The sequence below is a fragment of the Seriola dumerili genome, unplaced genomic scaffold (assembly GCF_002260705.1).
Source record: "Seriola dumerili isolate Sdu_G_001 unplaced genomic scaffold, Sdu_1.0 BDQW01000088.1, whole genome shotgun sequence".
Lineage (NCBI taxonomy): Eukaryota > Metazoa > Chordata > Actinopteri > Carangiformes > Carangidae > Seriola > Seriola dumerili.
Window position 1 is genome coordinate 8619227 of NW_019174343.1, and position 15577 is coordinate 8634803.

The following is a 15577-nucleotide window of genomic DNA, read 5'->3' on the forward strand; positions in this document are numbered from 1 at the left end:
TCCTCTGGCATGGTTGAAAACAAGTGTGGAAGGAATTCAAGGCATGTGGGAATCAAATCTTCCTGTAAAAGTTCTACTCCGCCCACACTGTCCAGCAAGAGGAGGGACACTCCTTGTTTACTGCATGCAAGAGTTCAGCTTTTAAGGTTCTAGAAATCACATGATTTTCAACCAATATTAAAGACTGTTAAGTATGGATATTTCCTGTAGTGAAAGAATATTCATTAATCATTTGGTACATAGAGGACTTTTTCTTTCTATCTGACCATGAAGAAATGTTTCACCAATTTGTTACCACCAAGATAAAATTTATTAGGTATCATGTTGTTTAGGAATCCTACAGTAGACTTTACATGAACTGTTCATCAGCGTTGCAGCTGCTTGGAAACAGTTTAAATCCCATTGTACATCCTGTCAGCTCCAGACATTAACAAAATATTGTTATAAAAATTCTCAAAGTCAAACATGGGTTTAGGGAAAACAGAGGAATGACCAAAGTAAAGATGTGACACTAACACTAAACAGCCTTTTCTGTCGTAATAAACAACATTGGAAACAATGAAAAACTGAAATAAAATGAATAAATCTATCTTGAGTCTATCTTTAAGATCTGTGTCCATTTATTCCAATACAAAATACAGTTGAGTCTGTCTCCGAGGACTTCTCACTATATTGGGTTATTCTTATGATTCCAGGAAATGCGCTCATGAAGAGGCCTGTTTGCCTTTGGGTATGTGATGTTAGATTATTCATGGTGTAAGTGCAGTCAGATTTTAATATTTTTCTGTGATTGTGGTGATTTTTCTGTGGTGGACACTGATATATAACCTGTCTTCAAACAGTTTTAAAAAGTCCTGACACGATGTAATCCCTTTCATCTCCGTCGATGAGGCCTGATCCGCTTCCGTGAATGAACCAGCAGGGAACGTTTTCTCCGTTCTTCACGTCCCGCCTGAAGTCTCTCTGCCAGCCTCTGTGGGCCCAGACAGAAACGTCATGTAGACCAAATAAAATTTTAAGAGCACACACAAAGCGGGAGCCATTCATTCATTTGGAACAAACATTAAATGCAAATACTTTCACATTGAGATGGGACACGCTTATCTGAGGCATGTAGTATACCTGGTCACATTGAGCTCCTGTCCTTTCACAAACATGGTGGCGTCTGGTTTCTCTGGGACTTCTCCTGGGCGCAGGTCTGTCACTTCATATTCAATCCCATGGTAGAACTGACCTGGAGGATGACCCGACATTTACAGTAAATATTATTTTATAACATAATCAGTCTGCATGTGTAGTTTTCCACCTTGCCAACTGAAGTAAAATCATTATAATTATCTTTTTTTTTGTCTGCTATGAAGAAAAGAAAAGAAAAGAAAAGAAAATCATATCACTTTCCTTCACCTGCTATAAACCATGCTAACTACTTCCTGGTAAGTGTGTCATGTGGTACCTAGCAGGCCGTGAACAGAAGGGGAGAGAAGGTGGCTGTCGAGGGTGTAGAAACCCAAGTAGTCCCGGTGGTATGGATGCTTCTGCCACACTTTGTGTAGCAGGATCATAAACTTGACTGAATCCTTTAGAGCTACCATTAGGCTGCGATCCTTGGTCACGTGAAGATCCACACTGGAGGAGGAGAAAGATGATAATTATTCAGTCTAAACTGGACTTTACATTTCATATTACTCATATTCTTTCACTGAAGAAGATAACAATGTGATGGTGCAGCCACTCACTTGGGTCCTTTGAGAGAGGCTGTATCAGACCACAGCAGCTTGACCCTTTGGCCGTCCTGGAACACTGAGATGTCATGAGTGCTCACCTCCAGCCTCACGCCCAGAGTCTGGTGGACGATGCCAAACCGCCAGAAGTAGGTGTTAATTTTGCCATTGGGGGGAATTTTCTTGTCTCCAATTATCTGGCCATTGACCAAAATACCTGAGGAAACAATGTGGGATTCAGTCATTCCCTGTTTAACTAGCACATAAGTTGTATGACGACAGAAAAAATATCAACACTTGATTTACATGTTGGTTTATAAGGATACCAGGGACAGCAATTTTGTACTTGTCAACTGGTAAGAAAGTCATGATGATGATCGGGACTCAGGGCTGACCTGATTCTGGGTCTCTGACCAGAGTGAAAATGGTTCCTGGTTTGTCGTTGATGTTGAAGCACAGAGCGTCATCTCTGTCTGGCAGCTCTATCATGAAATGAGGATCTCCGTCCACTGCAGGTGATGCCAGAGTATAATGACAGTAATAGAAAGAAATTAATATGATTTTGTTTCGGATATAGTTTTGGCTGATGCTGATAAAAACATGTCAACAAGCCTGAGAGTCCACAGCCATGGAAGGAGCTCTGTGGGGCGGCACTTTGGTACAGCTGTGATTTAGCTAAATGCTAACACCAGCATACTAACACGGTAAGGATGACAATGCTAATATGCTGATGTTTAGCATGTAATGTTTATCATGTTCACAATTTTAGTTAAGCATTTAAATAACCTACCATTTGTTGATTAGAGTAAAACCCTTATTCAAAGTTAAGGGATTGCCAAAGTGTTTACAATTCATCCTTGTAGGGACATGAGTGTATGTACTGTAAAATGTTGAGACACTTCAGGCAAAACCAAAGCTGTGAACCTCATTGTAGCGCTACAGGAAAAGTCAGAGGATAAAGTCAGTTGGGTTCATCATCCGAGGACCATGAATATCTGAACAAAAATTTGTATCAAGATGTAGGTAAAGATTTTGACCTGGTGGTGTTGCTAAATGAAAAGTCAGGGGATCTGTAAAGTCATGAGGCCTCATCCTCTGAGGACCATGAATATCTGTACAAAAGTTCTAAGCAAGTTATCTAATAGTTGTTGTGATGGACTGACAGAGCAACAAACTGACATTGTCATCATTACAGCTGTGCAGCTGGCATTGCTAAAAATGAACTTACCAAAATATGTGGGTGGTGGCTGGTAATGTGAGAACACTGCAGGAGTTGGCATTCGATGTGCTAGAAACAGGAACAATAACATCCAAATCAATCAATACACTGAATCGACTTAAACCAACAACTCTATTTTTATCCTATATGGTAAAAAAGAAGTCTTACCCACTCTTTCTGCCTGTTGTCTTTGCTCTGTTAAAAAAACAGATTGACAAGAACAACTTGGTACGTTCCATGGTTTAAACTAGAGCACCAGCCTCTGCTGGTGTTGTTGAGTAAATAGAAATTAGGACTATCCAGCATCACTTTTTAAACCCTGTCTTTCTTTCCTTACCCTCAGTCAGCTTATCCGCAATGAGAGGGCTGTCTGTTCCATCCTCAGTTTCAGGCTTGGTGACGACCATGGAGGTGAGCGGGGTGACGAAGCTGTATTGCAGAGACATGTCCAGCGCCTTGGCTGTGGCGTTGCCTTTCTCGTCTGGGGAACCACTCTTGCTGCAAGACGAAAAATATACTTAAGTTGCCACATATGAAAATGGCATTCAGAAAACCACAAAGGAATCTCTAAATGGATATTACAGTTTTTATTATGGGCTCTCTGGTGATCACCAATGAGTATCATTAAAAAAGATTTTCATGAAATGGGAAATTAATATTTTCAAGCCAAAGCAATTCAGGTCTCAGTTTGAGTGAAATGACTCAAACTGACCTCTTCTCCAGTAGCTGCTGGATGGTGAGATAGGCCCAGAGACGCTCGGTGAAATCCCCAAAGATGTACTCCTCGTCTGGGTACATGACATCCCAGTCAATAGCACTGGCCTGGCCCTGCACTTTGAAGTCATCCTCAAACTACAAGGAAGAGGAAATAAGAGGAAATGCTGTGTGATGAACAGATTAATAGAGTAACGAGTCTTCTCTTCACCTCAGCATTATCTCTACATTTCTGCCATTTCCTTCTCCTTACCCCCTGCCCTAACACCTCCACCAGGAAGTTGTCCAGGTCGTTGTCAGTCAGCCGACCAGCCACCACGATCTCTGAGCCATTAAACAACTGGCTGAAGTGGTTGGTGGTAACGAAGTCCACTGCATTGTCAGGGTAATGCAGGTCCACCTCCGAGAGCAGAGGGCTGGCCACTTCATTATAGAAACCCTGAAATAAATGCATGCACACTCTGTGCTTTATGTATTTGTACAGAATGTGCTATAAAAATAGCTTTTATTAAATTATTTTATCAGAAAATTGTCAAAAAAAATATCACATAATTGTGGAAATGAAAGTGACATAGCTAGTATTTATTTTCATTTAAGTTTACATAAATATAACTATTGGCTCAGAAGTGTATTCATAGCCTTAACCCGCCACCTTGAGTTGAAGTGTTGCATCTGAAGCTTCATATATCCTGCGGGCCAGTCCCTTGTTTTGTGTGCTCATCACATCCAGGAAGGAGTAATCCACATCATTTCCAAATCCCAGACAGAACAGAGACATGTTTCCTCCAATAGCAGAACGCACATTCTCCTGGATCCTCGGGAGGCTAGACTCTCCTTCAAACCCACAGATACAACATGCACAAATTTAATGCTACATATACAGTACATTGGTCAAGTTGTGCATTCACACAAATATATACAATATATATCCTACAGTACATACACACTCTAGATGCTCACCCATATTTGGATTTCCATCAGTGAGTAAAATAATCATATCAATGCTCCTCTCAGGGAGCCTCTTCGCTCGCCTGTCTTCGACCAGCATGTTAACACCTCTCAACACTGCGTCGTTGATATTGGTTCCTAGAAGAAAAAGTGTGCGGTAAAATTTGTAGGATCAGAATGCATTTCTATCACTGAAGGAGTAAAGACAATATTTGGCCTATAAGCTAGTTTTTCTCCGCTGTTTTTCTATTTACCTCCATTGCTCGTTATCCGTCTCACGTAGGCCATGGCTTCAGCCACATTTTCCTTGGTTGCTTTGCTAAGTGATTCCTTCCAGGAACTGATGTCGTGATCAAACTGGATGAGGGCAAAGTAGTCCTCCTCGTGGATGTCTTTGAGGATTTCCAGCAATGCCTCTCGTGTCTACAAAGAGTTACAAGGTCAGAGGTCTAAATTTTCCCCGTACATTTTGTGTGTGTCAATACATTAGAACCAGATCAGCCGTCTCTCACCTGTCTCATCTTTCCTCCACTCATTGATCCGCTCCTGTCAATCACAAACACCACATTCTTTGGGACTCTCTGCAGGTCGGTGGGAGCGAAGAAGTGCACAAAGTATCCATTCACAATCTGAAGAGAAGAGAATCACAAATAACAGTAATATGCATGAATGACACAGTATGACACAATCCAACTACAGATTCATCAGTTTTCTCTTTCACAACATATCATCTGCACAAAGAACGTTAAAGTGACTGTGTATAGTTTTAGATTTGAAGCTTAATATAAATGTGTGCTCAGCAGATACTGAATACAGTAACTGTTGACAGCTGACCTGAATGTCACCGAGGCCCTGTGCTCGGTTTACATCATAATTGATGATAAAATCTCCATCGATGAGGGTGCCATCGCAGCCTGGACACTTCCTCTGCTGCTCCATAGTTGGTGAGAAAGAGATGTGTGCCTGACCAGGGGATAAATACATTCACTTAAGCTTATTCTTAATTCTTGTTCATAAATGTATTTATTATTTATCTATTGATCACTGTGAATTTTGAAGGCTCATTGCACCATGTACCTTTTTGTCTGTGACAGTTTTTTCCACCAGGGGGAGCAGGTCATTGGACAGGAAGGTTGCATGGGCATCAGCAAAAGTAATGCCCTGAGGCTCATAGATGTTTGCCACAATCTGTCTCCACACACAAACATAGACACAGTTTAGGATTAATGAAATCAACATAAAGCATAATTTAATCAAAAGTGTATTCACCTCAAACTTCTGGACGGGTGTCTTGGGTTTAACTCGGGTTAAAATCTCATATTGGCCCAGTTTCCTCTGAAGGAGCTCCTCGTATGTCAGAATGAAAGTCACGTTACTTTTGGCTGCAATGTTGACAGACACTGAAAACTTCTCCATCTTCCTCCCAGAGGCCCTGTAATAAAACACAGATATAACTGACAGCTTCTAATGCTAAAATGATCAATTTAGGATCTTTAGTTAGGCATAAAAATGTAGATGTTGCTTTGAACATTTAGTTTCATGTTTGCAATAGTGGGTTTATGTATTTTTCATTTTGACTGACTCACTTGACCAGTCCAGCCGTCTGTCCAGAGGAAACAGCCTTCTCATATTGTTTCTTAGCTTTTTCTTTCTCCTTCACCTCCCCAGCATACACCTGACCTTCGATTTCCCTGTGATGTGAGGCACAAAGATGGAGGACGACATGATGCAACACAAGCCAAGTAAAAAATATTCTGTATTATTGAGAAAAATCTGTTTTAGAGCAGAACTTTGAAAGGAAGCGGGGATAAACATTGTCTCATACACAGATGGTCATAACACATGCAGGAATGCCGTCAGAGTGAAAATGGGAGTGGAGAAAGACTGACATGCTGAAGTTGGTGATGAAGGCGGTCTTGGGCAGCTCCACTTCGAAGAAGATTTCCTGGGAGGAGTTTGCTGTGTTCAGGGCCTTGGAGGTCATGACGGTGTGAGCGAAACGAGACGTCACTGTGCAGTCCACTGTCACACTGTACACCTCCACCTGAGACAGAAAGAGAGGAAGAGATAACGCTAATGAATATGGGAAGCCTATCACAAGCACATATAGCATGTTTATTACTGTAGGATCTGCTCATTTTATGTCATTTTAAACTGAATTATTTTTTTCCAGCTGAGTCCAGCCCACAGTGTGCTGCTGTGATTGGTGCCAAAGAAAATTATAACAACTTGAAAACAGAAAAGAAAAAAGACATTATGTCACTGGTTCCATTTTGGGAGTGTTGTAATGAGGCTATTTGGGTGAGTCAAATTTGGGTGCTGCTAGCAGGGATAATGTAAATATTTAAAAAGCAAATTTTTTCAGTCACTTCAGTTATTCTCAATAATCTTTTGAGCCTGTTGACCTTTTCCTTTATTTGCTGGTTGCACAGACTTTCAGTGAAAGACTCATAACAGTCTGAATAGTGCTGTTTTGATCTGTTCAAGGAGGACTGGAGTCAGTGGGATCAGAGATTGTTTTTGTGACACAAGGAAATCAATAAACATATTGAACTTTCTTGAGCACATATTGTGTGAAGTCTCATTGCTTCCTTCAGGACATTACTATTCTCTCTCTGCCTGTAATTGTCACTGTAAGCCCTTTATTCCCCGTGCCAAAATTATATGTTTTTGTACAGCCTCATGACCTACCTCTAAATTATTTTCTTATAATTCTATATGTATTTATCTATGTATTTATTACCAATTCCACAAATATTATTTAAAATAAAATAAATTTGAGTTGTTATGCTATCTGTTGTGTGTGTACCTGTTGATCTGGGTGACAAGCTGCTGCATACAATAGCCGTTCCAAAATAAATGAAGTTCTCATCATAAAAACTGATTATTTTCTTACCTTGACCTCATTTGTGCTTCTTTTCTGTAACAAAACAAAACAACAAAAAAAAGGAGATGATTTAAGAAAAACGGTGACTGTTGCTTTTTGCTGTTTAATCATATGGATTATCTATGTGCAGTGCCTCTTTGAAAAAATTGTCATTTATTTTAGGTTGAGCTTTAAGCCATGTATTTATGATTCGGTGCCTAATACTGAGATTGAACAAGGACCAAAACTTTATTGAACATGTATAAACAGAAAGATGAAAATTCACAAAATGTAATTTTCACTGTTACATGAAGAGTCTGTCCGTCTGTGAATAGTTTCTGCCAAATACCTGCAGTGATCTGGCAGCTCCTCTTGACTCCTGAAATACAAATACAGCAGTGTTAACCAACACCAACAGTGACTCTTAAGGAAAACATATGTGTCACACACACATATACAACCAGGAGAAGTTGGGGAACAAAATGACTGTAAAAACAGGATTTAAGGTTTAAGGTGCAAACTAGTGAGCACTGTTTGTGTCAAAGAGATTATTCATAAGAGACTTGGCTAAATCAGAACGACCAGATAAAATGAACACTGGCAAATTAAAATCAGAGCATAAAAAGCTCAGTGTGTGAGTTTACCTGTGGAGCTTCATGGTCCTTGGAGATGACCAGAGCCCCCCGGGCCAGGCCGGGCAGCCAGAGGCAGGCGCAGCCCCACAGCAGCAGCAGTCGAACACCCAACAGTCCAGACATGACCAAACTTCCACTGAACACTGGCTGATTTCACTGCTGAGAAAAAAGCTCTCAGCCCAGGGGGGAGGGACAAAATGTTTCTGTGTGTGTATGTGTGTGTTGTCCTGCAGTATTGACCAACAGACCTGAGCTCAATGGGAAGGAGGCCTTGTGCCAAAAACGCTGATGCTTGTAAAACTTAAAGAAAATGTCTGTGCTCAAGCTCCAAGTGTGTGGACTGACACCAAACTTACACCTAATTAGATGTTGCCAATGTGACACCCAGCGCCTCAAGTCCGATGTAAAAGAAAATATCATAAAAGCACAAATTAATAACACCAAAATGATTATTTAGTGTAAGAGATAAGTTCATTATGTCAGCTCATGTTGCATCTACCACATACAGTGTCTGTATATTTAAATGGATGGGTGATGTTGACCTGCTCACTTCAGATCACATACCCAAACTACTTCCATTTCCATTGCCTTGAATGTTTCTTAGCTCGCCCATCAATCAGAGATTTCTTCCTCCTCCTGCTGGACTCTCTTACTCAACAGCTTGTGCTGCTTCACTTGATGTGTGTGTTTACATCATTTCCCCTTTAGGAGCAAACAGTGGACTACTGTAAGAAAATCAGAAAGACTCTCTTGTATGTGTTTTTTAGGGAAATTGTCAAAATGGGGACATGATACTAGGCTACACAAATAAACTTGACTACAAGGTGTCTTTGAAAGTAGATTTGTCCATAATTACATACAAAAAACATGGTGACTAGACTCAGCAGCTCAAAAAATGAAAAATATGGACTTAACTTTTTGCCTGTGTATTTGAAGTGTTGTCACTATTTTCCTACTTGGATAAACTGGGCTGTACTCTGCACTGCATTTGGTGGGTCATGGTCATCAGTTGGTTAAAGGGCTATGAAATCAGCGCTGTGCAAAAACAACCCGATCATTTTGTGGCGCCCCAATTTATCTGTGTATTGTGCATGTATTAGTTAGTTCCTAGTTCCTAGTTCAATAAGACGAGGCCTGTAGACAATCTGTGCATGTAGTAATAACAAACAAATTTGCTGTTACTTAAACCTGCAATAACAAAATGTTTGGCCATTTCAGGGCAATAGAAACAAGCTGATAACACAACACTAACTTATTATCACCTTTAAAGTTGACAAAGTAATCTTGTTAGTTGCCTATTTCCACATTTAGGAGAACTGGAGCAACATTGGTATTCATTTAGAGTTGTGTTTCTGATCACCTGTCTAAAGGTGTGTTCAGACAGAAAACGATGCAAACTTTTCCCCTTGTGCTCCCTCACTCTCTTGAGCGAAGGGAAACTGGAGTGTAAAGTGATCATTCTCTTTTGGTTTGTCAGTACCAGTCAGCCCTGTCACAGATTTAAAGTCCAGCTTTAAATTACCATGTAACATAGAGATTGATATAGTGAACCTGAAGTCTTTGTGCCCCTGAGGGCCTGGGGCCTAGGAGTTGTTGCCTTCTTTGCCTGAATAGTAATCCAGCCTTGGTCTCAAAAATAATCAAATGTTGACAACATTTTCTTTATTTAATGAAGACTTGATAAATATTGATTTATAATGACAAGCAGAATTATCACACTATAAAGACAGAGATACGTGTATAATTAGGCCACTGTAAAAGTAAGTACAGTGAATAATAATCTGATCAATACTCTCTTTTTAACACTTTCATCTCGACTAAAACACCTGAAAACTGTGAAAACTTCTGAATCATTTAGAGGTACTGACTTGAACAATAAATCACATTGAGAGACAAACCACCAAACTACCAATAAGACAATAATAAATCAATGAATCAACAAATTTATACAAGTACAAATGCTGCACACAAAGTATACCTGCAATTGATGATTTGTGTTCATTTCAAGCCCTAAATACTTTATCCTCTTTTTGAATAAGTCAGGTTTCCATGTCTTTTTTGATTATAAAGCAGGTCTAGCTGCTATTTAAATGCTGTAAAAGTATCAAAGCGCTCAGTCCACAGAGAAATGCACACAGCCTATATTCAGAAACTGAGCTTTAAAACCAGCCGTCAGGCCTTCTGTAGCTTTGTGATGTCACAACAAAGTCCCCACCCCAGTCGTGCCCCAAGCCCACCCAGACCACCATCCAGCCTTGTAGGATTTGGTTTCTTGGAGTATTTACCTGAAATCTGCTATATTTTTATTTGATCACTAAGAAAACAGACATTAAGAAAACAGACACCAACCTGCTGTTAGTAGAGCTCCAGAGAGAAGCCTGAGAGAGGAGATGTAAAACTACACTGAGATTGTTTTTGGTTCTTAAAACCACAAATATATCTTCTTGTGGATATCAAAACTACACTGCAGAAGTGTAAAATATGGGACCTTTAAATGAAAAAAAAGTTAAATTTCAATACAAAGGAAAATAATGTCTTAAGTAAAGGTAAGAAATTAAACAAAATAGCACTTTAAGAAAAAAAAGTCTTTGTCAACACTGATAAATTTAAAAACTGTTACAACACATTTACAGCTCATCAGCCACATTAAAAACATAAGCCATTCTCCAAGTCTGATGCACTGTTCAAACTGCAAAGAACAGCAACTGCTTACATAGCAGTAATGTCAACACACTCAACGAGCACAAAACAAATCCATTATTTCTCCCAAATTCCACTACCTACTGATTTATATTATTATATGACAGAAAAAAACACACTGTGATTCGTAATTAAGCAGTAACACCATTGATTCTAAAACTTAAAGACTACAACGTGTGTTTCTTCAGTGTTTCCCTTTTGTCCTGCAGTGTGTCTACTTGCTGAACACACTGGCTCCAGGAGCTTTAGCAGCAGCAGGCTTGTCCAGGGACGTCTCTCCTCCCGTCCTCACACCGCTGAAGACAGACGGAGCCACTTTGCCCATACGTTCTGAACACAGACAGAGACACAGATCCTTTAACCAGGTGACTTCTCATCATCAAGTAATAAGAATTACACCTGGGTGTCTGTGAGGGAAGTATGTGAGGACCATAATATCAACAGCTGTTTCTGTTTCATCTCATGTCTGTGCTGGTCTTGTGTTTAGTATTCAGCACACTCAACAACTGGCTCTAGCCTGATTCCCAGAAGAAGAATTTGGATTTTCATGTCTTTCTGGCAAACAGTGCCTCTCGATTCCAGCTCCTTTAATCACTTTTAATCATTCAGTTGACTAATGTTTTTTACATTTTGTGAGTCATCTCTTAAGTTGGAAAAAGTATACACATGTGATCATATAAAATCACATTCTCCCAACTTCACTTCGTGATTAGCAGACAGTGAAAGTTAGCTTTTTACTTTGATACTTACCACATACACAAACATAGACCTAAAATCAGTGAGCCAATATTTGTGTGTGTAAGTAAAGTTGAAAGGGCATAAAAGCAAACCCGGGGGCAAGATGTTTACACTGACAAACAGTGGGTGGGAGTTACGCAAGTGCAACTGGTGTGTGTGTGTCTGTGTGTGTGTGTGTGTGTGTGTGTGTGTGTGTGTTAGTTACTGCAAACGAGCAAATATTCAAAGGCAGCTGCAGCATACTCAGCATTTATAAAATAAGCCCAAAGTTAATTAAAAGTGGATGAAATATTAGAATACGGGCATGAATTAACTTGTCTGCTGGTGAATAGTATTTTGGTTGTGTGTGGAAAATGCTTGGTGTGAACCCACAACAGGCATTACAGTGTGAACACAGCAACATAAAATCCCACTAGACATAATATAATCATTCAACAACAGACTGATGCCTAAGCTGCAATAAAACCATAATTTGGAATATGTGAATAATGTTACAAATGTACTGTTTTGCACCTATTTTGCACACAAAATCAAATTTGAATCACATTATATTATTTAGACAGACTGATCCTGATTGTGAGGGGTTTGGGGTGACATGGCTCGGGCATAGTGTTGGTGGAGGAGGAGTCAGATCAGTATGTAAAAGTCCACTACAACACACTCTGAAGTCTAAAAGTAAGATAAATAAGAACAGCTCACCTCGACAGACATCAGTGGTTTATTTATGTCTGTGTGTTAACTTAGTTCACTTAAATGTAGTATGTTAAATTCTTGCGTGTAGGTGTGCGTGCTTTTTCTTTTTAGAGAAACGCGTCTTTTTGGTCGTCCAGCTGTCCCTGGTGGTCTAGTGGTTAGGATTCGGCGCTCTCACCGCCGCGGCCCGGGTTCGATTCCCGGTCAGGGAACACGTTTTTATAAAAGCGTCTGTGACTGAGGACGCTCTTCTCTAAAGAAATGGTAATGTTTGAACAACATGGTTACTGTCTTCGGAAACTAAACAGGCAGGTTTTGCATCAGCAGACTGTAGAGTATTAATTATTACTTATTCAGTATAAACACTGAAAATAAATAAATAAATATTGTAATCATTAATGAAAACGAGAAATGTATAAATAAATGTTGAAATAAATACATACATGTGTAATTAAATCATTAATTATATAAATAAATATTGGTAACCAATTAGAAAATAAATAAATGTAATTAATTTTAAGAATTATTTGTCTACACATTTACATCCATTCTACTTTCATTAACTTACACATTTATAATAATTTCCAACATGTATTAATGTATTCATCATTTATATATATATATATATATATATATATATATATATATTTGATTATTTATGTATGTATTCATTTCAGCTTTGATGCATCTATTGTCATTTTATTTATTTATTCAAATATTTATAATTTTTTGTATTTATTTCAGCATTCATTTATGTATTTATTCACTCATGAATAAGTGTTTTTTGTTGTCTATAGAAGAGGCCAAACAATACTGCATTCGGAATGAGTGACATATCTACCATGTCACAATAATCAATTTTCAGTTGTTAAATCAGATATTAAATTGATTATATACTGTATAGCAACAAGTCAAGCAGGAATAAAAACAAATAAATTCTCAGTGGGGAAATATTACATTTGAAAGAAACAGAAAGGCAAAACATCTTGACAGATGTTAGCGTTGACATCTGACAAGGTGTTATGTCACTTGTTGTGTGTTTCTGTGTCAGACGAAGCAACATGAATAAAAAAGGCTTTACTCACCACACTCTACCATGACCTCATAGGTCTTACTCTTGACCTCGCCCTTTAGTCCCAGTTTACTGCGGGCTCCTTTCAGGTCCTCCTCCTTCATTGGGGGACGCTTCTTCTTCTTCACCTCGACTGGCTGGAGTTAAGTAAAGAAAGAGGGAAAGATTATGAATGTTCAGGGCAGAGAGAAAGAAATGTTTTAATAAAAAAAATCAAAAATCAAAACAGCACATTTGATGTGACTTGGCTTACCTGTGACATGGTGATTAAAGTTGATGTTTTGATCCAACAGACACTCTCTCCAGTTTGCCAGAGCCGCTGCTATTTTTCTTGTGTGTCTTTGTCTCGTAGCAAGCCTGCCATTATATATAGTCCTGGTCCAGACCCAGTGAGTCAGTCATACTTGCTACCCTCTACCCCACTCTGCCTGTTGTCAGTGTGTATTATTAGGTGTGACGTGAGGGATGGTACAGCTGGAATGGGTCTCCCATCTTTTACGATAAGCTTACAGGCCAACAGCTGATAATTCAGCTCACAACACAAGTGGCTGTCTGCCTCCGCCTCCCCTGTCCAACCTGGCAGAGACACCCTCTTTTTTTAAACGTTGGTGTGGGTCTTGGCAATAAAAACAGTACTGAGAGTGACCACCACCCGGCAACACCTCCCTGCATCTCCAGGGGTTGGGACTCTGCCTGTCCATTGCTACAACTTGATTTAAGCCTGAGGGAATGTCTTTTTGGGTCTTGTAAAAAGCGTTTCCAGACAGTTAACATATGAGCCAATGAAATGAGGGCTGAACCAAGAGGAGAACGAAGATAAAATATCCAACTTTTCAGACTCAGAAAAGCCTTTGGTGCTTTTCTGATGTGAGTAAAAGGCAACAAGCAGTCTTCAGGTCAAATCTGAACCCATGCAAGTTCCTCTATTACTGGGTAAGGCAGCTATAATATTTACATCACAATTACATCTTTACCTGTAAACATACAGCTCCAGCAGTAATAATCAGGTGTTCAATCAAGCTATTTATCACGTACAACAATTTCTTACTGCTGAAATCCAAAGTAAACCAAATCCCCGTGTAGGTGAACAAAGAAGGGGAATCATTTTTGATAAATAGATCATATTTTTGAGGTTTAATTCATTTCAGATGTTCTTTTGTTAACATTTTCTAGGCTTTTCATTTACTGGATCCTTGTGATGACAACGTATATTTTAGGCTGAAAGAAGCGAGCAAACTGTTAAGGTAATAGTTGTCAGAGGGCTTGACATCATAATCTGAAACTGAGGTGTACAGTAGGTATATCCTACAGTTAGGAAGATGATGGACAAACTGACTCACTATGTTAAAATGACAAACTCAGACACAGAGAGAATCCAGATATAAAAACCTTGTACACTGAACATCACATCACCAAGATAACCAGTGAAGTCAAGGTCAAGTCAGAGTTATTATATTAGCCTTCTCCTGTATTTGTCATAATAAACTACATGTTTATGCAGGTGTTTATTAGGCCTTTCCGAGTGGAAGGTTTAAGGTAATGAGCATCTCTTTGCAAATACGTGTTTACTGTCCATTTAAGTGGGCTCTTTCTTAAACTATTGAATTACAGCCCACAGTTGGAGCTCTACGGTGGCTTTTAAAACCATGATTCTTGAGATGGAGGAAAAGCAAAAAACAACAAACACAACAAATGATATGCTTGTGTCAGACAGGGGTGGGTGAAATCAGCACACAGTGCACAGTGAAAGTGATACATGAAAAACTGACGTTTGTGTCCTTAAGTGAGGCCGATGAGCCAGGATGTTACACATTTCTTTAAGTGCTTCTGACGGATAACCGTGACTCCCGGCGCAAAATATGTGCCTGTGTATTTCCTCAAGCATTTGTAATAAGCTATAAGTACTAACTAGATCTATTTCTGGATACACAATCATGACTGCAGGTCCGCCGGCTCCGATTACGACTAAGTCTCTGCCTAGATCTGGTCTGGTCCGCATGTGTCAAGGCGCTACATCTAGTGGTGAACCACAAGCAAAACCCGCGCTTAATTTTGCTCACATGCTCCTCTCCAAAAATGACACCACAGTCAGGTGTCGTTAGTTTGTTTATATTGTGATGAATTACATCATCTCGACATCATCCCTGGTGGTCTAGTGGTTAGGATTCGGCGCTCTCACCGCCGCGGCCCGGGTTCGATTCCCGGTCAGGGAACACGTTTTTTTTTTTTTTTCATGTGAACTCAAGATTCACCTACAGCAGAAATAAAACA

General features: G+C 39.5%; 2 protein-coding genes and 2 non-coding genes across 4 annotated transcripts; 2 read left to right on the plus strand and 2 right to left on the minus strand.

Moving 5' to 3' along the window:
- Positions 1 to 287: 287 nt before the first annotated feature.
- Positions 288 to 8249, minus strand: LOC111221726 (inter-alpha-trypsin inhibitor heavy chain H3-like). The gene is made up of 22 exons (XM_022745249.1): positions 8113 to 8249; positions 7818 to 7847; positions 7499 to 7522; positions 6492 to 6646; positions 6189 to 6293; positions 5872 to 6034; positions 5680 to 5790; positions 5437 to 5565; positions 5115 to 5231; positions 4857 to 5025; positions 4615 to 4740; positions 4307 to 4488; positions 3908 to 4093; positions 3653 to 3792; positions 3278 to 3438; positions 3109 to 3135; positions 2950 to 3009; positions 2117 to 2230; positions 1737 to 1938; positions 1454 to 1626; positions 1123 to 1234; positions 288 to 973 (listed from the first exon to the last, which is right to left on the minus strand). The coding sequence occupies exons 1-22, from the start codon at positions 8224 to 8226 to the stop codon at positions 835 to 837; spliced, it is 2739 nt and encodes a 912-aa protein (XP_022600970.1). The 5' UTR covers positions 8227 to 8249; the 3' UTR covers positions 288 to 834.
- A 1992-nt stretch (positions 8250 to 10241) lies between these two features.
- LOC111221833 (musculoskeletal embryonic nuclear protein 1-like) lies at positions 10242 to 13695 on the minus strand. Its single transcript, XM_022745410.1, has 3 exons — positions 13560 to 13695; positions 13320 to 13443; positions 10242 to 11133 (listed from the first exon to the last, which is right to left on the minus strand). Exons 1-3 carry the CDS (start codon positions 13566 to 13568, stop codon positions 11018 to 11020), a joined length of 249 nt encoding a protein of 82 aa, XP_022601131.1. The 5' UTR covers positions 13569 to 13695; the 3' UTR covers positions 10242 to 11017.
- On the plus strand, positions 12375 to 12446 carry trnae-cuc. The gene has a single exon. It is a non-coding gene; the product is annotated as a tRNA-Glu (tRNA).
- A 1752-nt stretch (positions 13696 to 15447) lies between the features above and the next one.
- On the plus strand, positions 15448 to 15519 carry trnae-cuc. Its single transcript has one exon. It is a non-coding gene; the product is annotated as a tRNA-Glu (tRNA).
- Positions 15520 to 15577: the final 58 nt, after the last annotated feature.